Source organism: Mixophyes fleayi, chromosome 6 (assembly GCF_038048845.1).
Source record: "Mixophyes fleayi isolate aMixFle1 chromosome 6, aMixFle1.hap1, whole genome shotgun sequence".
NCBI lineage: Eukaryota > Metazoa > Chordata > Amphibia > Anura > Limnodynastidae > Mixophyes > Mixophyes fleayi.
Genome location: NC_134407.1, coordinates 50,919,322 through 50,941,990, shown reverse-complemented (window position 1 = coordinate 50,941,990; position 22,669 = coordinate 50,919,322). Strand labels below are relative to the sequence as shown.

The window sequence follows — 22,669 nt, the reverse complement described above, 5'->3', positions numbered from 1 at the left end:
TGGCGTCTATGTCCAAGCACTCCCTCCTTTCTCACACTCTGTTGTTTTCAGAATCATAAGAGGAAGGCGAGTTAGTGGAGGATTTAGATTCCATGCACTTTGGTGAATGGGATGATAATGCTAGAAGCCAGAGCATTCAGGATTTGGTTATGGCTGTGCGTCAAACACTTGACTGAGTGGAGGAAAACATGGGTCTTCCTGAGCAGGGGCTTTTCAAGCGTTGTAAGCCCAGAACGGATTGTTTTCCATCATCGGCGTAGCTCACAGAGATTTGCGGAGTCCATCTGGAAGCAGTCGGACAAGAAGTTTTTGGTTCCTTCAAGATATACAATGTTTTACCCCTGACAGGAGCAGGAGGTAGCTTGTTGGGATCACTTACCCAGAGTGGATATTTCGGTTTCCAGGTTAACCCAGCATACTACTTTGCTGGTGCTAAGATAGAGGGGTTTCTTAAGACCATCTTCCTTGCACGTCTTTCAGACCCTTGTTCTCATTCACATGGGTGGCTAGAGGTATGGAGTCTTGGGTCGACCAATTAGCAGCGGGGCTGCAGGATTCCAAACTCCTTCTGTTGGCTCTTCAACGAAGGAAGCTTTGTGTTACCTTTATGAGGTAGCTCAGAATGCGGCTTCCATTTCCTCTTTGGTATCTGCAGTGGCGGCAAGGAGAGCGCTTTGGCTTCGCTCTTGGGTTGCCTACGGGGAATCCAAGAAATCCTTAGAGGCCTTACCATTTTCTGTCTCGGTCCTTTTTGGCCCCGAACTGGATAACATGATCAGCCAGACGACGGGAGGTAAGAGTACCTTTCTGCCGGTAAACTCTCCTAAAGCTAAGATTTCTAGGTTCGGTTACTTCTGACAGTCCTTTCATGGAAGCACAGGCCCAAGGGGTCAGTCTTCCAGTAGAGGTAGCAAGGGGGCAATCTCGGAGAGGCAGAAGTTTCTTTTCCAAGAGGCGTCCCAGCTGTAAGGTCTCGGACAAGACTCCGGCATGGTGGGACTCCCCCCTCGCCTTGCGGCTTCGGGGTGAGCGGTCGCCTACAATTGTTCAAGGATCAGGTAGTGGCGTCCACCGGGGACATTTGGATCTTGGTAATAATATCCATAGGCTATATGATAGACATCATGGGACCCGTTCCCCTTCGACTCTTCCAGGCTCCCTTGCCTCGCGATTTGATCAAGAGGAAGGCGATGCTCCGGTCGATCGCTTCACTTTTGGCTGCGGGTGTCATTTGCCAGGTTACAGAAGCTCAAAAGCACATTGGGATTTTATTCAAACCTGTTCTTGGTGCCTCAGCAGGACGGATCATTTCGACCCATCCTAAACCTCAAGGGTCTCAATTTATATCTTCAGGTGAACAGGTTTCAGATTGAATCAGTCCGATCTGTGATTCAGGGATTGGAACCCCAGGAGTTCTTAGCATCCATAGACATCCGGGCCACTTATCTCCATGTCCCCATTTGGGAGGGACATCAATCCCTTCTTCGCTTTACCATAGGCAGCTCCCACTTTCCGTTTCTGATGCTTCCCTTTGGTCTTTCCTTCACTCCCAGACTTTTCATGAAGATTATGGCAGCAATGGCGGCAGGTCTGCATGCCCAGGGGGTAAACATAGCTCCATACCTTGACGATTTACTCAAGGCCTCTTCAGGCCCTCTTCTGTCCCAGCATCTATCTTTGACTCTTTGTTTTCTGGAGCGGCACGGTGGGTAATTCATTATTCAAAATCCCAGTTGGAACCTTCCCAGAGGATGCCGTTCTTGGGACTTATGATGGACCCTATTCTTCAGCGTGTTTTCTTACCGGAGCAGAAGATTCGCTCGGTTCAGAGATCGGTTCGGCTGCTCCTGGATCACCCGTGTCTTTCCATGAGATTGGATACGCGGGTCCTAGGATTAAAGGTGTCCACATTCGAGACCCTTCTTAACGGTCTGTTCCATTGCAAGTCTTCCAGTGGGATCTTCTCCATCTGGAGACCCAGTGGATTTGACTCTCTGGCTACCACAGGAACATCTGATGACGGCAGATCCTTTGCTCTGTGAGCTTGGATCATAGTATGCGGAGCTGGGGGGCGGTGCTTCTCCATCTCTGTCTTCAGGGTCTCTGAACCATCAAGGAGGCTCTGTTACCGATCAACATTCTCGAATTACAAGCAATGTTGTTAGGGAGCACAAGCCTTCCTTCAGGGAAAGCCAATACGGCTCCAATCGGACAACACCAAGGCGGTGGCGGTAGGAAGAAAGAGCTCCGGAGCCATGCAGGTAGCGGAACAGATTCTGGCTTGGGCAGAAGCCTAGTATCCAGTAATGTCTGTAATTTTCAATCGTGGTGTAGATAACAGAGTAAGGTTGGGAGGTTTTCTGGTAATTTTTTTGGGCACCAAATTGGCCCAGACGAATTGGGTTCGCCAACGTTTTGCTCCTGACCGAAGGACCAGGTTGGACTCTTCCTTTTCAGACCCGATCTCAGTCAGGGACCTTTTGATCAACCGAACTGGCCTCGGTTGGCTTTAATGGCTTGGCTGTTGAAGCTGGCTTCTGGAGATCCAGGGTTCTTTTTCTAGGGTAGTGGAAACCCTCATTAAGGCTCAGAAGCCGGTGTCTGCAAAGATCCATCATAGGGTGTGAAATATTTATGTAAAATGGTGCGAGAGAAGGTGTCATAACCCTGCATGTTTTAGTCTAGCCCGTTTTCTGGCTTTTCTTCAGGATGGGTTGGAGATGGGTCTTAGGCCGAGTTCTCTGAAGGTTCAGGTCTTGTCACTTTCTATGGTTTTTTTTGTCGCTGCCGATTGGCTTGCCTTCCTGATGTTCGAGATTTTCTTGAAGGAGTGCTGCATATTCAGCCTCCTCTGGCCCCGTAGGACCTTAACTTGGTCCTTTATATCCTCTAGCGGCCTCCAGTCGAACCACTGGAGTCAGTCAATCTACATTTTATTGACGTGCAAAGTGGTGTTTTTGGTGGCCATTGCTTCTGCTCGACGGGTGTCGGAGCTTGGGACTTTGTCTTGTAGGGTTCCATATCTGGTGTTCCACAAGGATAAGGCGGTTCTCAGAACCGTGCCTACCTTTTTGCCAAAGGTAGTTTCTGGTTTTCATATTAACCAGGAGATGGTGGTTCCGGCTTTTCGGGAAGGGAATTTCTCCCTCCGGCTCTCCTTCTGTCTGCCTGGACATTGTATGTGCCTTTTTGAAGGTTTATGTGGATATGATTTCTTCTTGTCGGAGGACCGACTCTTTTTTTTTTTTTTTCTACTTTATGATTCTCATAAGAGCGGTTGGCTAGCCACCAAGCAAACCTTTGCTCATTGGATGCGGTCCATGATTAAGCATGCCTGTGTGAGTAGGAATCGTGCTGTGCCTCATGTTTTCACGGCGCACTCTACCCCGGCAGTGTAAGCCTCCTGGGCTGCTTGCTACGGGGCTTCTGCAGATCAACTGTGTAGGGCAGCGACATGGTCCTCTGTCCATACTTTTACTCGCTTTTACCAGTTCAACATTCTTGCGTCTTCAGATGCCAGTTTTGGTTGCAGTGTTCTGCAGGCTGCTAGACCAGAGCATTCCCTCCCTTAGGGGCTACTTTAGAAGGTCCCCATGGTAGCAGTGTCCCCCAGAGTGGATGAAGGAAAAAAGATTTTTGCAGTTACGTTAAATCTTTATCCAATTCCATTTGAGGGACACTGTGTTCCCTCCCTTTTGCTGTTCTACGGTTTAGTTTGCATTGTGGTACCCTTTTCTTGGGACTTTAGCATTTCTGAGGTCTATGGGGTTGCAGAGCGGAGGAGTTAGCAGCAGCAGCAAGTTTACTTGGTAACTATTTAAGTGCCAACTACATGCGCCCTCATACAACCCCATGGTAGTTGTGTCCCCCAGATGGAATCAGACAATGAGATTTAACGCAAGTACAAAAATCTTCTTTTCCTCTACATTTACAGAAAACATTGATATGAGTGTTATAATGACATTTGCGTCTGGTAGCATAATCTAAGCCTGTCCTCTGTTACCCAGTCACATGAGTAAACATGTGACTACCTTTTCTGCTCAGCACACTTGTCTGATCTACTTTGTGCTATGTTTCTGTGATTCTCATAATTTGATTGGCTTCACTCACTTCAAAACACTATGTACACACTGATGAGTAGGAGATAAAATTTGATAACAAAGGTACTTTTACCCTTTTCATACAAAATGTTTTTTAATATTTAAGAGAAGTAAGTTATACAATATTAAAAAGGAACAGGGGACTTAGATTAAAAACAAATTGGCTTAGGTCACTGCAGTATGTGAGAAACTGACTCCCACTGCATCCTGTGGTCTAATCCTTAAGGGTTTACAGCCTGGGATTTAATTGCAGGTTATAGATTTGTTGGAGCTGCCACACTGGGTTATATCTAAAAGTTGGAGGCGTTTGTAGAAGACACTCTTTTCAGTGCATAATTAAATGACCATAGTTGGCTTAAAACATTTTTTTGGAAAATAAATTGTGCACTTATGTTTAGTTTTAATGTGCATATGTTTTTACCTACTACACTGTATATAAAACCTTCTTTCTGCACTACACTAAATGCTCTGTTGCTGTACTAATGGGATAGTTTGTGTTAGTGTTTTTTGTTTAAACTTGCATCAGATTTCCCCAAAAATTGTATATTAATGGTGGCATTGTGCATTTTTTTATTTGTTGCTAATTTGTCAGCTATTGTTTTATACATTTTTGAAGATAAGGCAACAATGTATAGCAAACACTAACTTTTTTTTTTTTTTTTTTACCTTTTACTTTTCTACACCAGGTAAGCTCCATTTAAGCCTCAATTACTTTTTGTCCCCATCAATTTAAATATAAAGAATAGCACACTTTTATTATTAGTTTTAGAAATAATGAAGTTAGGAAGTGTTTTAATAATTTATTTATATTTGGACTTTCTGGGTTTTTTTTCCCCCACAGAATTATTGAAATTAAGGAACGAGTTGTCGTTTTATTTGACAAATGTAGTGCATAAATCTGGAAATGGAAGTAAAGAAATGAAACTTTCCTCTCTACCAGCAATAATTGCAGACAGGCAAGCTTGCAACTATTGTTCACAGCTGCAGAACTGTGCCATCTACAGCAGGTAATACGCGCCTAGTCTATAGCAGACAGCGCACCATTTTCTGTGTGCGCACTCATTGCTGAGCGAAGCAAGGAAGAGGAAGGCATCTTTATAGAATACTCGGGTATATATACGAAACTGCAGGTTTGAAAAGGTGGTTGCTATAGGCAACATCTCCAATTAGATTCTAGCTGTCCTTTTTTGTAAAATGTACTAAATAAATAACTGTAATCTGATTTGTTGCTATAGGCAACGTCTCCACTTTTTCAAACCTGCAGTTTAGTAAATTTAACCCCCAGGCTGCATGAGGTCTGTTATCTTCTATTTGTTCTGTAATTTAAATGGCCTCTGCCTTTAAAGGGCCACTGAACCCCCAAATTGTCCAGTGTTACCCTGACTATACACTGCTGCACCGTTTAAAAAGTTAAGTATTATCTGCCAGCTGCATTAGACAGCTGATGCTCCCACATGTTTAGGACAGAGTCCTAATGGGATCTCATACAGGTCAAAAAACTAAGACTGTAGTCATTGGAGTTATTCTGATATTACTTGCCCTGTCTTTGTATGAATCCACCAATCCGCAGTGTATTTCTGCAAATAAAGTCTACCAAGGTGTCAGTCACTCTGTTTGCTATGTTAGAGGAACACACAACTCTCCTCCCTTTATATACTAGCGTATTGTAAGTTAATAAAGGGTAGAGAACAAGTATATGCTGTAACAGATTATTCTGTATTATCAGGTCTGTTGAACAGCAAACTGGAAGTTTTTACATTCCAAATGAAATGCTCCCAGTTATTGAGAAAGAGACCGAACACCTGAAAGTCTCACATCTGCAGTACTTCAGCCTCTGGTACCTCATGTGCTCTTTAGAAGCACAGTCAAAGGAATCGAAAATGGGCCGTAAAAATATCTGGCTGCTGTCAGCGGATGAAAGGTAATTGGTGCAATAAAATATTCCATTTGCATAAGATTTGTTTCCATGTCATTGCTATAAAATTCCATGGTACAGGTACAGGTCCCTTATCAAATATGGTAAACAGGTGAAACCTAAATCATAGAATTTACTCAGGATTATAATGCTCATTGTTTTATAATATTATATTTAGCCAGTGTGAAAAAGGGGTTGATGGTTTTCCACGTATTTACACTATTTTTTCTTTTTAACTTTTTTTTTTTTTCCTCAACCATTTGGAGCATACTGACTTACTAATGGGATATAAGTCCCAGCAATAGAAGGCAGGGCACTTATGGGGGGAAAAAGACACCACCTCTGTCTGTTTAACTCCAACTTGTCTTGGGGAAACATCACATTTTTAAACTTCTTTAATATAAGCGGTCGGCTGGAGGCCGGTCTCTACTTTTTTTTGTTTTTATATTTTTATTTTTTTGTGGGGGGGGGGGGGGGGGGGGGGTTTGTTTTGGTCTTTATTAAATATTTTTTAGCCCCAAGCCATGTCTGCTGTGATGGTCTCTTACTTGACTGTCTGCTCCCACCATGTGATCCTCTGATCTAACTGCCCCTCTCACTCCCCCTCTGATCTATCTGCCCCACTCACTCCCCCTCTGATCTAACTGCCTCCCCTCTGATCTAACTGCCCCCCCCCCTCACTCCCCCTCTGATCTAACTGCCCCGCCCCTCACTCCCCCTCTAATCTAACTGCCCCCCCCCCCCTCACTCCCCCTGCAGAGATGAAACAGATGTCCACATAGAGATGCCAGGGAAATGCAGGCTGTATTCACTACCAGCTTTATGTCTTCCTCCTTCTGTGCTGGTCACTACGACTGTCCGTGCAAAGTGTGATTTCCCCTGATCTTTTATTAATGCCTGTTCCTGGTCTCTCCTGAGTAGAATCATGTACAGTATGGAGGGGGGTAAATGTCTGGCACCTACTGCACTTGGTTAGACAGCTCTGTCTCCCACAGCTCTGTATTCTCTCTGTGCTCTGGCGAGGTAGACAATTCAGCACAATGTATGCACCCGCTTTTCAGATAGAAAAGAGGTCCTCATCCTATACCACTTGGGTCTTGTGTAGGCATTATAGTGACTGTACTGGAGCTTGTGTCAAATGGGCCGCTTGCTCTGTCCAAGTGTCCTGTTAAAGATAGTTAAAAATTGTAAGCTATGGAGCGGCATTTGGTGAGCAGAAGCTATTTTTGATTGCAAGGGTCAGGCTGAGGTGCTTCATAGTTTTGAAATGAACTCTCTTTAGATTCATTTTAGAGGAGTGGTTTATCTAAAAGATACTCTGCTCAGTGATGGAACTACCATTGGTGCAGCAGGTGCGGTGCATCGGGGCACATGGAGATAATGGGGTTCACTGCACGGGGAACTAGCGAGCTGTGGGCCTCTATTCCCTCCTCCACGCTCCCCTGCACAGGGGCCCACAGCTCGCTACTTCCACCTCTGACTCTGCTGAAGAAAACTAATCTGACCATTTGCTCACTTCATTAAGAAGCCTACCTTTTCCCCAAAGAAGTGCCTTAGCGTCTATGCGTAGGACCGAATTCCCATTAATCTGTTCCTTTGCTTTGAAGGCAAAGATGAAAACAATCTATAAATTATAAAGAAAATTATGTAGTACATGTAGAATGTGATTTATAGCTTTCAATCTGTTTTATCCCTGTTATGTGTTTTCTTTTGTTACAGAGAAAAAGATGGGCACTGTGTTGGAAACCTTGTTAGGACAGGGGCCGTGCAGACAGTGTCTGATGGACAATACCTTCATTGCTTTCAGCGCCAATCGGGTAACATTCCGGCTACAAATCTGATAACAGGGGACAGAGTTGTAGTGAGTGGAGAAGAAAAGAAATTTCTTGCCCTCTCTACTGGCTACATCAAAGAAGTGAACGAGAATTACATATCCTGTAGTTTGGACAGGTACATCTTATAACCACCTTATACACAGTAGGAAATCCACTGCTACATGGTAAACCCTATGTTAATCCTAATCCTTGGTATTTTTTCTGGCAGAAGTCTAGCCAAGATTCCTCAAGGTACAATATTTAGACTTGATCATGAAGAAGGTGGTGGCGGCCTGGACTCTCACCTAGGAAACTTGTCAAAACTGATGGAGAATTCTCCCACAAGGTTTGTAATCCTACAGCAACAGACCAAAGTGGAGTTCGTTGTAATATACACCCGTTGTTTTTCTATACACCAGTTTCAATGCAAAAAGTAGTTTGGATCTTTTGGACCAAGGTGTCTAAAGCTCCAGACATATCCTAGAGCTTGTGTTTTTAATTTTTGCGGTTACATTATATTACTATTAATCTATTCATTTAATCCTTTTCTATCGCTATGTATTTTGTTAAAGCTATCTTTGCATTTTTGCTCTTTATATTCTATCCATTTATCACCAGCTCTTTAATGTTATAGTCCTATGCTACATTTCTAGCTAATTCTACTAACTTAATGTTTTGCTTCCTGTTTTGCTTCCTTCCTTCCTCAATGTGGTGGTAGTGAGAAGCTTAGAGACCTGATCATTGACTTTGGAAAACCTCACTTTGTTGAACATCTAAGCTCTGTGTTGCCACATGATGCAAAGGACACAGTGGCTAACATATTGAAAGGTATGTATTTTAACCTGTAATACATTGATTAGCTGCATATCAGATTTTGGAAGTAACAGGCAGGAATTATTTTAAAGAATGATGCAGCTTGTCCTTTTTTTGAAGGTGCAAAAATGTACACTTTGTTGTTCTGTTCTATTTCTACACAGCATGGTATACATTATTCATGTTTGGGTACATGAAGTTACCATGTGGTAAATGTGGGTGTTTTTATGGGAAACTTGGCTGGCCATACAGCTCTTAAAACTCACCTGTTCCTTAAGGCCTACCAACCATCCACTTAACCTCTCACCTCTTCTGGTTCTCCCCTGCCCCCTTTCTCTCTCCCCGTTGCTTCACTGGTTCCCTTATGTACCTGATTCTGTTTACCCTCCCTTAGGATGTAAGCTCGTATGAGCAGGGCCCATCTTCCCTCCTGTCTCCATACCTGTTCTTCCGCTCCGTCTCTACTGTATCTGCCTGCCTGGAGTTTCTGAAGTACTGGTACTTTGTGTTTATTGTTCTGTACTGTCTTACCCTGTATAGTCTACTGTTTGTACCATGTACGGCGCTGCGGACACCTTGTGGCGCCTTACAAATAAACGATAATAATTGTTGATGCATATGGCAGCTGTAAATAATGGATCGGGCACAATGAAAATTTACTGACACAGGGATTAATAATCCTGCTCACATGACAGTGTAGATGCTATGTAATGCCCCTATGCAGTCACTCCTAATGTGAATAAACACTTTCTCCCTAAGCAGTAGGTTGGGCATACATTAAGATACTGGTGAAAAACAAGCACCAATCCTTCCTCCTTCATAACTATTGCTGCTTCACAGGAGAAAGGCACGTGGCTCTTACACTTATTTCCTTTCTTGTTAGTTTCTTATCACAATTTTACACATTTGAGGGACTGACCAGCTACCCTGGAGCATAGTGGAGGGTGTTCATGCGTTCCTTCCATCAACTCTCTTCTGTGCTTGAAGAGCCCTAACTGGAACATGTCTCCCATCCAGAGCTAGGTGCTCGGTGTTGCTTTATCCCTGGGTAGGGGCCTTTTTTCATTTTTGGTGAAGTTCCTCTTGCCTCATCTCTTACAGGTTCTCTGATGGCTTGTATTAGCCCCTCGTTCACCACTTCTCTTGTACACCATTAACATTCCTTCCCATCTGTTCATTCTTTGTGGGTTGCATTTTCAAAGCTTGGAGAGGGTTTGTCTTGTTAGACCCACTTTTAGTTTCATTTTGGTGTACTGAAAAAAGCAAGGCTGGATTTAGACAATCCTTCTCAAGGTGCTCTCTGTTGTCCAGATGTATGCAAAGGAGGATAGCCCTGCTCTGGTCTAGTTTTTAGCCCTTTGGCTGAGGCTTGCCAGGCCTCTAGCTAGTTTTTGCTAGCTCACGTCCACTAAATAGAACATTTTGGGACTTAACAGGGGCTTAATTTTGACAGTATAGTTTTGAAGTGACTAATTTGGGGGTTGTAGGCAGCAGAAGTGTCATGTCTCTTTGGTGGGGTTTATACTTGGACTGTCTGGCCGCCTAATTGACTTTGGAAGAAAATTATTAATGTTTAAGTTAAAATCCCCTTATGTTTTTAAAGCTACTGTACTCTTTTAATGTTGGACACCCAACATACAGTGTTCTCTGTCTCTAGGCCTCAACAAGCCCCAGAAACAAGCCATGAAACGTGTCCTCCTATCTAAGGATTATACACTTATTGTTGGCATGCCAGGAACAGGAAAAACTACTACCATCTGCACTCTAGTAAGATACTTGGCAATGCTTATAAAGTGTCTTAATTAAATATATATATATATATATATATATATATATATATATATATATATATATATATATATATATATATATATATATATATATATATATATATATAGTAAAGTGTTTTATTAGATAAGATTATGGCAAGCTTGTACTTATTGAAGTATCTTCATGGTTAAAACATAGAATGGAAAGGAGCTATGTGCACTTTCTGGTGTCCTTTTAGATATTGGAATGCAAAAAAATCCCTTTATCGACTGCTTTTTTTTTTTGTTCCCCATGGTCAATTGTGTTCTCATTCATTCTTTTTTAAATGTGCTGCAATGTTAAAATTAATACCTAGTTATTGTACATGAGAAGCTTTCCAGGAAATGAAAAAGGGTGAAACCTCTAAACTGACATCGCAAGAAAACTTTCTGCTTGCATCTGTTTGTGAGTGAGACTTTCCGTATTGCTTTTATGGTGAAATCATATCGGCTATAGTGGTATATTTGATTAAGAGCAAACTTCCGCAAGAGCCTCTCGCGACGTAATACGGCATGCCATACCACCAATTACAGTACAGAAATCTTCACTCAAATGCGAGCAAAGAGCAGCGAAGATTTTAATGTGTTTCAATGCTCCTACGGGACTTCACTCTTAATTTAATCGGCCCCATAGACTTTTAAATGACACAATACTAATTAAGGCACTAATTTAGTCTGCATTCTATTTTAGGTAAGAATTCTCTATGCATGTGGGTTTAGTGTGCTGCTAACCAGTTATACACACTCGGCAGTAGATAATATTCTGCTGAAAATGAAAAAATTCCAAGTTGGATTTTTGCGTTTGGGACGAACACAGAAGATCCACCCAGAGATTCAGAAATATGGAGAAGAAGAAATCTGCAAAACCAAATCAATCAAATCACTAAGTGGCTTAGAAGAACTGTACAACAGTCAGGTGTGTTGGTGGTTGTGACATGTAATCTGATAGTAGTCCTTTCCCTGAGTACAGTCCTCCAGCATAAAGCAGACTGATGACATAGACTGGCTAAGATCGCTTTCACAGGCTGCTCTGGATATGATCCACAATCTCATATTGTGCAGATTTGCAGTTGAAAACAAATTTGTTGTTCTCCCTTAGATCTTACTATTTTAAGTTGAGATCCTCTGAACCCCTTTGTTTGTAGCATATTGAACACTGAATAAAATTGTAATGGCATATTGTACATACACTACAAAATATAACTTGTTCATTGGCTGAGTTGAGCTGAATAGAAATCCACTTGAAGTGCTTCATATTGTTATTGCTCAACTATAATATTAGCTTAAGTGATATTAAGTTTCATCCTCCAGAGATGCAATATATGCTGTCTATAATTGGTGTTAAAAAAATATAGATTAGTATGTGATTATACATGATCACCTCACACTATTTTTTTTTTTATTTTTTTTTTATTTTTTTTAAATATCCCACTCAGTAATTTGAAAATTGCATTTTTATATACTTTGAGTGAAGGTGTAATATTTTAAGTAGATGTAATATTTTAATGAATTGACAAGTTGTGTTCCACTATTCATGTGTTCCTGTTATAGATCTGTTAGAAACAAAATATGCTGGAATGTACAAATGGCTGGAAATCTTATTATCTTTTTCACAATTTGCCTGCTGTAGTCACGAATTTTAGCTTTAATCTACTGATCTTCTGTTCTACTTATTCTTATCAGCCTGTGGTTGCGACCACATGTATGGGAGTCAACCATCCGATCTTCACCCGAAGGAGGTTTGATTTCTGCATTGTGGATGAAGCATCTCAAATTAGTCAACCGATTTGCCTCGGCCCTTTGTTCTTTGCACACAGATTTGTTTTAGTGGGAGACCATCAACAACTTCCCCCGCTAGTTCAGAGCGCAGAAGCCAGGTAATCCCGATGTAAAGGGGTACATTTTACTTATTACCATATTGTCCTTCTGGAAACCTCTGCTTACCCAATGAATGTACATAATCATCCATCCATCAATCATCAGCCATGTATATGGCGCCACAGAATCCGCAGCTCCGCACAATCAACAAAAAATAAACAGGAAAAAACATGAGTAAGGGACAAGGAATTTGTAAAAATCAATACAAGTAAAGAAAGCAACTGCATAAGACACAATTAGAACAAAGGAAACCTACAAAGAGGATGATGATATAGGAGGTAGAGAGGGCCAAACTTGTGAGAGTTAATAAGAGGATTATGGTAGTAAATGGAAGGGATAGATGAGGCGTGAAACAGGCAAGTGTAGTGCGAGGAGGGAGTTGCCTTGGGATCGGGAAGGCAAGTGTGAAAAGGTGAGTTTTGATGGCGCGTTGAAAGATTTAAGGTTGGGGGCAAGTCTGATTGGAGTCCCATATATGGGGAACAGCACTGGCAAGGTCCTGAAGACTGGAATGTGAGGTGATTGAGAGGTTAAGGTCATTGACAGAATGTAGGGGAATATTTCTTGATGATGTAGGAGGGGGAGGTGTGTGAGAGAGCTTTATAAGTGAGGGTAAGCAACTACAGTTGTACTCTAGAGGGAATAGGGAGCCAATTGAGGGTTTTACAGAGACATAGTGGAAGAGGAACATTGTGAGAGAATGATGAGTGGCAAGGCCGCATTCAGCACAGATTTCAGGGGGGGAGGGAACAGATGTTTGTCAGGTAAGCCAAAGAGGAAAATATTGCAATAATCATGGTGGGCAAGAGCATGGATGATGGTCTTGGTGGCAACCAGGGAGAGGAAAGGGCGAATCTTGGCAAAGTTGAGAAGAAGGAAGCGATGGGAATGGACAAGGGACAGGATGTGGGGAGTGAAATTGAGGATGGAGACAATGATGATCCCCAGGCATAATGCATGTGGAACAAGGGAGAGGATGACACCGTCAACCTTCAGGGAGGTCAGAGGAGGCGATGTGACATTAGGTGGTGGAGAGATGATGAGCTCCATTTTGTATATGTTGAGCTTGAGGTAGCATCAAGTCGTCCAGTTGGAGATGGCAGAGAGACCATCGGACACAAGGGAGAGGAGGGAGATTAGAGTATTGTCGTCATAAAGGTGATATTGGAAGTCAAAGGAGCGGATGAATTAACCAAAGAGGAGATGTAACCAGAAGAAAGTAATGGACCAAGAACATGGCCTCGGGAACCCCAACAGATAGAGGGACAGGAGGGTAGCAGTGGCAGTGATGAGCGCATGTGTTTGAAGGCAGAAGGGAAGATGCCTGTAGAGTGGGAAGTTGAAAGTTGAGCTAAGTGACTGCAAGTGTTTAGTGGAGGAGGCTCGACGGAGCAGTGTTGAGAGAGCAGATAGTTATAACGGTTATAACATGGTACACGTGTAAAAATAAGTATTTATCACGCAGAAAAGTCAAGTTAACATTTCAGTGCGGTGTGAAAAGCACAAAATGTATACATTAATAAACAGCTTATTGGTGTCATCAACTACAAAGATAATAATGGAATGAGTAATGTTACCACGTTTATTAGCATTTGCAAAAAAATATGGGCATGCCATACTCCTAGCTATACATAGGTAAGTGTCCATGAGGTGCAATGTGTAACTGTAATTTATTACTAATATTACTGTATAGATCATCTAAAAATAAAAAAAATATATACGTTTTTATTTTATCACTGTTTGGGCGAGAAGGTATTTATCAGCAAATAACAACACACCTATTTTTAATGTGGGAGAGCAGGTTCTTCATTAAACATTGGTTTATATTTGTGGGATAGGTTTACATGTTACACCTTATGCTGTGAAACCAGTAACCGACAGGGTTTATGGAGAAAGTATATTTTGCTTTAATACATGGTGTTCTTGTAGGAATTGACATCACATTTTTACAGTAATCCAAGGTCAACAGATACAAAAGGGAGAGTTTTGAAAAGCACATGAAATGCAGCTATACAGGTTCTAGAGATAAGGTATCATTAGCTAGCTAGGAACTGGTTTCTTATAGTTGTCTCTGCCTGTAACACTTAATAAACATATGGGTCATTGTGTATGAGACATGTGGACAATTGGTTGTCTGTAGCCATTTTACCACTTTTTTTCCATTGGTTTATGCATAATGTTGTCTACAACAATGTGTATGTATGTATGTATGTATGCATGTGTGTATGCATGTGTGTATGCATGTGTGCGTGTGTATAGCTCTATCTCTCTATCTCTGATCTCCTCTGTAAAGACAAGTTGACAGATTGACTTTCATTTTTCCATATGTATACATGGACGTGTCTTGCATCTCAATCGGTATATTCGGCCTGTAATACCAAATCAATTCAATATCGCTATGCACACATGGTACCATGGTGCTTGCTTCTCCGTCGGGAAACTATTATGCCTCATTGTAGCTCTCCCGCACCATTACTCTATTTTTATAGGCTGAACGATAATGCATAAGAGCACAATTGTACTCTCATCTTACCCTACCAAAATTATTTATTCATGTTAGAGACTTTCTAAGTCACAGTTGTTTAAAATGATAGAAAATCACTGGCATTATTTCTCGTACCTCATGTGTTTAGCTGAACTGGGTGAAACTGACATTTTGTTACATATTGTGAAAACTAAGTACATGTAAGTACCAGAAAAAGACGTTACTTTGACAGTAGAACCAGTTGGTCCTGTCATTTAGAGTCTGAGACATTGAATTTCTTAAGGTAGCTTTGTGTACCTTGTGTCATCTTTGGCTCATCTGTTTTGTATGTGGTGATTATATCAGCTTGGCTCCTATCTCCCCACCCTACAGTGAGCAAAGTGACTAGGAGGCTAAAATTTTCAACAATGACAGCAACAGTGACACCTGCAGGCTCTGAGAGGCAATGCCTCCATGAAATAAAACACTTGCCCAGTAACAATATACTACTGTAGTAACATTGACATTGTCTGGTGTTTGGAGTATTTCATGGCACTGGTGAATAAGGTATGACCAATACCAGTAATGTCACTGGTTCCCGGTAATTTGTTAGGGTGCCATCTGATATACATGGAGTCAGGCCACAAAATGTCTGCCCTCACTGTGCGCTCTAAAAAATAGAATGAATGTAAGTGCTTTTTTTATAGTGTAAATGTTCCTGTTAAGATTATTTTGCTTAAATTGAATGCAGTGGTTTATGATCGTAATAGTAATCACATCACAGGTTTGTGTTGCTTGTTTTTTTTTTTTTTATGCTTCTGTGTCAACATAAAGTGATTCCGCTGTTATACTTTGCCAGAGACTTGGGAATGAGTGAGAGCTTGTTCAAAAGGCTGGAGAAGAACCAGGATGCTGTTGTTCAGCTGACTGTGCAGTTCCGTATGAATAGGTAATGTATATTGTGTGTTACAACCCAAGCTACTTACACGTAAGAGCTTACTTAAGGTTAGCTTTATTAATTGACTCATATTTGTGCCATGTTTAGCAAGATAATGGCTCTGAGCAATAAACTGGTATATGAAGGGCGTCTGGAGTGTGCCTCAGAGAGAGTGTCTACGGCCATTGTCCAGCTACCTCATCTCAGAGCTTTGAAGCTGGAATTGGAATTCAAGGAGACCCCTGCATGTGTTTGGGTCAAAGATGTTTTGGAGCCAAGTAATCCTGTCTGCTTTCTGAATACAGAGGAGGTATGTATTGTTACTTAAACCAGGAAAGATATACATATATGGGGTAGAACAGATATAGAATGCGTCTCGCAATGGCTTGCAGGAAATCCGTAACACACATAACTGCTTTCCAGCAAAGCAATGTCAGCTCCAGGTAAGACTCCCACATACAATGACACAATCACTATATCAAGCTTACACTGAGAGCTTGCTCCCAAGCAGTACCTATCCCTATAATCCGTGTTGGCCACAACACCTCTTTTCATCTTGCTAAAATATTGATCTACATGATAACTTATGTTTTCCAAACTTTCCTCCCATTAATATCAACAAATAATACCACATAAATTTTGTGTGTGATTGTACTGTAACATTTTTTTTTCCAATGTCTTTTATAGATCCCTGCTCTGGAAACAGAAGAGAAATGTGGTGTCAGTAACTGGATTGAAGCTAAATTGGTGTTCCAACTAACCTCTCTGTTTCTAAAGGTCTGAAGGACTCTTTATGCTGCTTAGCATAGACACACTTGCAGCACACTACTATGTGCTTGGCATTGCTGCCTGTGTGCACTGATATGACCAGCAATTAGCTGATGAGCATTGTATTAGCCTTTCAGATAGTTATTTCATCCATTGCTGAATGACCAGATCTACAAAGTCTCGCCAAGCCATGTCCTTTCCATGTGGGAACATGTTGTTCACAGATGTGTTTATTTGGGTGGTCAGTGGGCTGACAAATTTACACCATAACCTAATGAATGTATAGGTCTGGAGTTATGCACAATGACTACTTGTTTGTCATTGTGTTCTGAATATCCAATTTGCAGTGTGAATCTGCTTTTAAGTAGTTGTGCATTTCACAGACGTAGGTAGGTACGTTGTGGCAGGCTGGTCAGTACTGACCAGCATTCTAAACAAGCTGTTTATCTATAACAGAACAATTCAGGATTGAGTCAGTTTATATATAAATCTGCTCACACAAGGTACAATTTTAATTAATTCATTTTACCATCTGGTGGAAACAGTGATGTAAGTAGTATATAATCACTTGAGCACCTAATAGCTAGTGAAATTATATCCGTTGTTTCATCCAATACAGCCATCTCTAAGCTTACACCTGCAAATTTATGTTTTATCTAACCTTATGGGCTCTGTGATGTCTTTACTCTGCGTGTATTGATTGTGTGTAATTATTAATTTGTATGTAATGCTGAGTGCCAACCAGTATTTGTTTTTTCTTAACAAGGCTGGATCCAAGCCTGCAGACATTGGGATCATCGCTCCGTACCGCCAACAATTAAAAGTGATCTCTGGTTACTTCACAAAGTTATCATCCAGCGCTGTAGAGGTTAACACTGTCGATAAGTACCAGGGAAGAGATAAAAGTATTATCATTGTATCGTTTGTTAGAAGCAATATTGATGGAAAAGTAAGTTTCATTTTATTGTGATAAGTACTGTAAATTCTTTCTGAGAACTCACGTATTGTCTGTTTTCTTGTTTACATTGTTTGAGGATTTTCAGTTTTTCATAATACATATTCTATTAATCTATCTTTGAGCAGCTAGGAGATCTTCTGAAGGACTGGAGGAGGCTTAATGTGGCTCTCACACGAGCCAAGCACAAGCTAATTATGTTGGGCTGCGTTCCAACTCTCTCTCGCTTTGATTCCTTGGAAAAGCTGATTTGTCATCTGAGAAGTGAAAATCTCATATCCTTTTGGTGGTGTTTGCACTAAGTAGGCACTTATCCTCCATGACTTTCTCAATGTGTAAGGATTGTGCGTTTTAAACAGCTGATTCTGTAAGTTGATCCATTTTGTGGTTTATATGTGCAACAACTAGTTCACAAACCAAAGTCTGCAAAGTGTGCACCTGGCATCAGTACTGACAGGGTTTAGTGGGCTGTCAAGTTTAACAGTTCTAGGATGTATATCTTTTTGGGGGGTGGGAAGAATGAATGGGGGGGGGGCTATACTAGACACAGATTTGTAGTCTCATTAAATTCACAAACTATATATTGTTTTCTTTTTCTGTAAGTACTCTTTATTGTCAATTAATATCAAAGAAATGTTTACTCGTAATTTAGAGCTATATTTCTGCTTCCCTAGCTCCTCGTACAGTTCAAGCCACGTTTAGAGGGGCAGAGCATCAAATTCAGCTAAGGTTGCTAGACTAGCTCATGCATAAAAAGCTTCCATCATCAGCTATTTATATAGCGCCACTAATTCCGCAGCTCTGTACAGAGAACTCGCTCACATCAGTCCCTGCCCCATTGGAGCTTGCAGTTTTTTAAGTCCCCAACATACACGCTCACAGACCAAGAGAGCCGAAGGTCAATTTAATAGCCACCAATTAATCTACTAGTATATCAAAAAACAGGCTGAAATGTCTGCGCTCTCCAAGATATGGGGAAGGGACGGGGTGAAGAAAAGCCTGTACTTCACAATTTTATATCCAGAGTATACAGAAAGAGGTCGGCGCAAAAAGTTAGGATATTGGAATAACAGCAGGGTACAAACAAAAGACAGTAGCTGAAAGTTCTAATAAAAGTCCTACCCCACTTCCTTTGGGGAATGCCACTTCCGGTCAAAATGAAATGTCACAAAGTCAGATGATGGCAAATCCGTCAATGTCTGTAGACACTCCTGTATGTTACTCAGATTGCTCCTCACCAAAGATATTCAATATTTGGGAAGAAAAAAACAAAAAACACTCATTGTGTGAAAACGATAACAAAAATTTATTAAAACATTCCGTTAAAACCACTCACATTTGAGTGGGGGAAATGATTCCCATAAAGGTATCTTTATGTTCCACCTTCTTATGTTTATAGGAAGGCACGATATGAATAAGCCTCCGTAATCCCGGTTCCACACAGCCGTCCTTAGCCTCAGCGTGCCGACAAGGACCCTGTGACGTCAGGGGGATGTGTTCCCCATGTGTATGATTCCGATTGGCCCAACGCGTTTCGTCACAGATTGTGCCTTCATCAGGGGGTGTGTTCAAAGGTTTGACTCCGTACTAGATATACTGCTAGTTAACCAATGGGATATTCATTGGCTTACTGAGAACAGCTGTAATGCTGTCCGCTATAACCCATTACGGTGTTGATGTCCATATTATGAACTCATTTTGAATAAACATTTCGGAGCTTGCTTAGCAGTGAAATAGATAAATACTAATTCCCTTGTATATACAGTTTTACAGTTCCGTTAATTACAGTGCCAGAAGCACCTATACACCTTGAGTTAATTTTAAGCACAATACAAAATTGCATTTATCAGTTAAATGGACAAATCTAGTTTCCTATTCCATATATATACAGTTTTACAGTTCCAGTAATTACAGTGCCAAGAGCATCTATATAGCTTTAGTTGGTTTTAAGCACAATACAAAATCGCAATTCCAATGGATAGATCATAACCAGGGAGTAGAGAGTATTAGATTTGCTCTAGAAGAAGGATTGATGACATCTAAACAAGTTGAGTTCATTGTTAGAAGTATTCACTTCATATTAACCCATAACCATTTTTGGTTCGAGAATAAACACTACCTACAGGTAAGGGGTACCGCCATGGGAACCAAGTTCGCACCCAGCTACGCCAACATATTCATGTAGGTGGGAAAAGGAATGTGTGTGGGCGAATCCAACTCTGGTTGCGAACTTGGTCCTCTGGCGGAGATTTATTGATGACATTCTCTTTATTTGGAAGGGTAGCGAAGAATCCCTATGCAAATTTATCTCGGAGATATAAAACAATGATCGCAAATTGTCATTCAACACCAATTGGAGCAAGAATCATGCAATTTTCTTAGATTTGGAAATATCTATTAATGAGAATAAGATAGAAACAAGTACACACTTTAAACCAGTGGACTGCAATAGTTTTATCAACACAACTAGCAACCATTATCCCAAATGGCTGCAGAATATTCCTTTGGGCCAATTTACTAGGCTAAGAAGGAATTGTTCTTGTCTAGAGACCTTCAAAATGCAAAGTGGAATATTAAAAACTAGATTCACGGAGAGGGGATATAATTCAAGTGAAATAGATGAGATTATAGAAAGCACAAGCAGTAAGAACAGAGGGGAACTCCTTATATATAAAGATAGGAAAAATAAGGAACAAACAGCGAGAAGTTTCTCATTTATCACTCAATATTCAGATTCCGGTCCGCAAGTCAGGAAACTTCTAAGAAAACATTGGCACTTGCTGTTGCAAGATGAAGTTCTAGGCAAAGTACTACCTAATAATCCACAGATCACTTTCAGGAAAGCTCCAAACCTTAAAAATAAGCTAGTACATAGTCACCAACCTCAGAAGTCAGGAAGGGAGACAAATTGGCTTACGGAAGAAGCTAAAAAATCTAATTTCTACTACTGCACAAGGTGCCTTCCATGTAAAACCTCAAAAATGCAGAGCATGAGAGCAGTACAAACATTTAAATCCAATGCTACACACGAGATGTTTCATATTAAGAGTAGACTCACATGTGACTCTAAGGGAGTAGTTTATCTTATCACTTGCCCCTGTGGGCTACAGTATGTGGGGCGAACAGTGAGGAAACTTAGAGTCAGGATTACAGAGCATATCTGTAACATTAGGTTGGGTACAGAAACACACAGTATCGAAACATTTTAAGGATACCCATGGACAAAATCCATCTGGAATTACATTTGTAGCTATCTGTGAGGTAAAGGAAGACTGGAGGGGAGGGGATTATATAAAGAGGATTAACTGAGGAAGCCAAGTGGATCTGTAGACTGAAGACACTGACACCATCAGGACTGAATATTGATTTTGAGCTTACCTCCTTTCTGAAATAGAAACCATAATAAAAATGTATAGGTGCTTTAGAGCAGGTTGTCATTTGAACCACTTAAAGCACACTATGGTTTAAATAAGGTGTAAGATGTGTAAAAGGGTACATGAATGTGATTTTGTATTGTGCTTAAAACCAACTAAAGCTATATAGATGCTCTTGGCACTGTAATTACTGGAACTGTAAAACTGTATATATATGAAATAGGAAACTAGATTTGTCCATTTAACTGATAAATGCAATTTTGTATTGTGCTTAAAATTAACTCAAGGTGTATAGGTGCTTCTGGCACTGTAATTAACGGAACTGTAAAACTGTATATACAAGGGAATAAGTATTTATCTATTTCACTGCTAAGCAAGCTCCAAAATGTTTATTCAAAATGAGTTCATAATATGGACTTCAACACCGTAATGGGTTATAGCGGACAGCATTACAACTGTTCTCAGTAAGCCAATGAATATCCCATTGGCTAACTAGCAGTACATCTAGTACGAAGTCAGACCTTTGAACACACCCCCTGATGAAGGCACAATCTGTGACGAAACGCGCTGGGCCAATCGGAATCATACACGTGGGGAACACACCCCCCTGACGTCACAGGGTCCTTGTCGGCACGCTGAGGCTAAGGACGGCTGTGTGGAACCGGGATTACGGAGGCTTATTCATATCGTGCCTTCCTATAAACATAAGAAGGTGGAACATAAAGATACCTTTATGGGAATCATTTCCCCTACTCAAATGTGAGTGGTTTTAACGGAATGTTTTAATAAATTTTTGTTATCGTTTTTATACAATGAGTGTGTTTTGGTTTTTTTTTCTTCCCATATATTGAATATCTTTTTGGTGAGGAGCAATCTGAGTAACATACAGGAGTGTCTACAGACATTGACGGATTTTCCATCATCTGACTTTGTGACATTTCATTTTGACCGGAAGTGGCATTCCCCAAAGAAAGTGGGGTAGGACTTTAATTAGAACTTTCAGCTATTATCTTTTGTTTGTACCCTGCTGTTATTCCAATATCCTAACCTTTTGCGCCGACCTCTTTCTGTATACTCTCATCTACTAGTATGTTTTTGGAGTGTGGTAGGAAACCGGAGCACCTGCAGGAAACCCACGCAAACTCCACACAGATAAGGCCATGGGGCCTGATTCATTAAGGTTCTTAAATGAAGAGGATTCTCATTTCAGTCTCCTGGACAAAACCATGTTACAATGGAAGGGGTGCAAATAAGTGTTCTGTTTTGCACATAAGTTAACTACTGCCTGTTTTTTCATGTAACACACAAATATTTGATAGCTTATTTGTACACTGAAATTTAAAGTTGATATTTGTGTGTTACATGAAAAAACAGGCAGTAGTTAACTTATGTGTAAAACAGAACACTTATTTGCACCCCTTCCATTGTAACATGGTTTTGTCCAGGAGACTGAAATGAGAATCCTCTTCATTTAAGAACCTTAATGAATCAGGCCCATGGTCGGGAATCGAACTTCTGACCCCAGTGCTGTGAGACAGAAGTGCTAACCACTAAGCTTCCTTGCGTGTGTGCTGCTGTGAGGCCAAGGATGTCCCATTAGTGCAGAGGAGAGGTCATTTCCTACACTTCCCACAGGTAGTATATATGGAAACAGTCTCTTTAATTGACGAACCTGAGAAAGCTCAAGAGTACCAAACATGTAGTTCATATGAATAACCATTCCAGAGTATTGTTTGATCCCATCTCTATTGTCCGTTGTTTAACTTGCTTCTAACTTAGTGGATGAGAGGGGAAAAAAAGGAACACAAGCTTAGATACAGGCTGGAGTGATCTTTTAAACATC

The 22,669-nt window shown here is 41.0% G+C and overlaps 1 protein-coding gene across 1 annotated transcript in view; it reads left to right on the top strand.

Moving 5' to 3' along the window:
* The window catches only part of DNA2 (DNA replication helicase/nuclease 2), a 37,568-nt gene extending 19,622 nt beyond the window's left edge, over nucleotides 1-17,946 (top strand). The window contains exons 8-20 of the mRNA XM_075216453.1: nucleotides 4,942-5,107; nucleotides 5,827-6,021; nucleotides 7,735-7,965; nucleotides 8,059-8,175; nucleotides 8,548-8,657; nucleotides 10,300-10,409; nucleotides 11,142-11,366; nucleotides 12,134-12,327; nucleotides 15,652-15,741; nucleotides 15,838-16,039; nucleotides 16,417-16,506; nucleotides 17,264-17,446; nucleotides 17,581-17,946. Of these exons, the coding sequence (XP_075072554.1) occupies nucleotides 4,942-5,107; nucleotides 5,827-6,021; nucleotides 7,735-7,965; nucleotides 8,059-8,175; nucleotides 8,548-8,657; nucleotides 10,300-10,409; nucleotides 11,142-11,366; nucleotides 12,134-12,327; nucleotides 15,652-15,741; nucleotides 15,838-16,039; nucleotides 16,417-16,506; nucleotides 17,264-17,446; nucleotides 17,581-17,754 (2,087 nt within the window). The 3' untranslated portion in view covers nucleotides 17,755-17,946. The remainder of the gene's footprint in view (nucleotides 1-4,941; nucleotides 5,108-5,826; nucleotides 6,022-7,734; nucleotides 7,966-8,058; nucleotides 8,176-8,547; nucleotides 8,658-10,299; nucleotides 10,410-11,141; nucleotides 11,367-12,133; nucleotides 12,328-15,651; nucleotides 15,742-15,837; nucleotides 16,040-16,416; nucleotides 16,507-17,263; nucleotides 17,447-17,580) is intronic.
* Nucleotides 17,947-22,669: the final 4,723 nt, after the last annotated feature.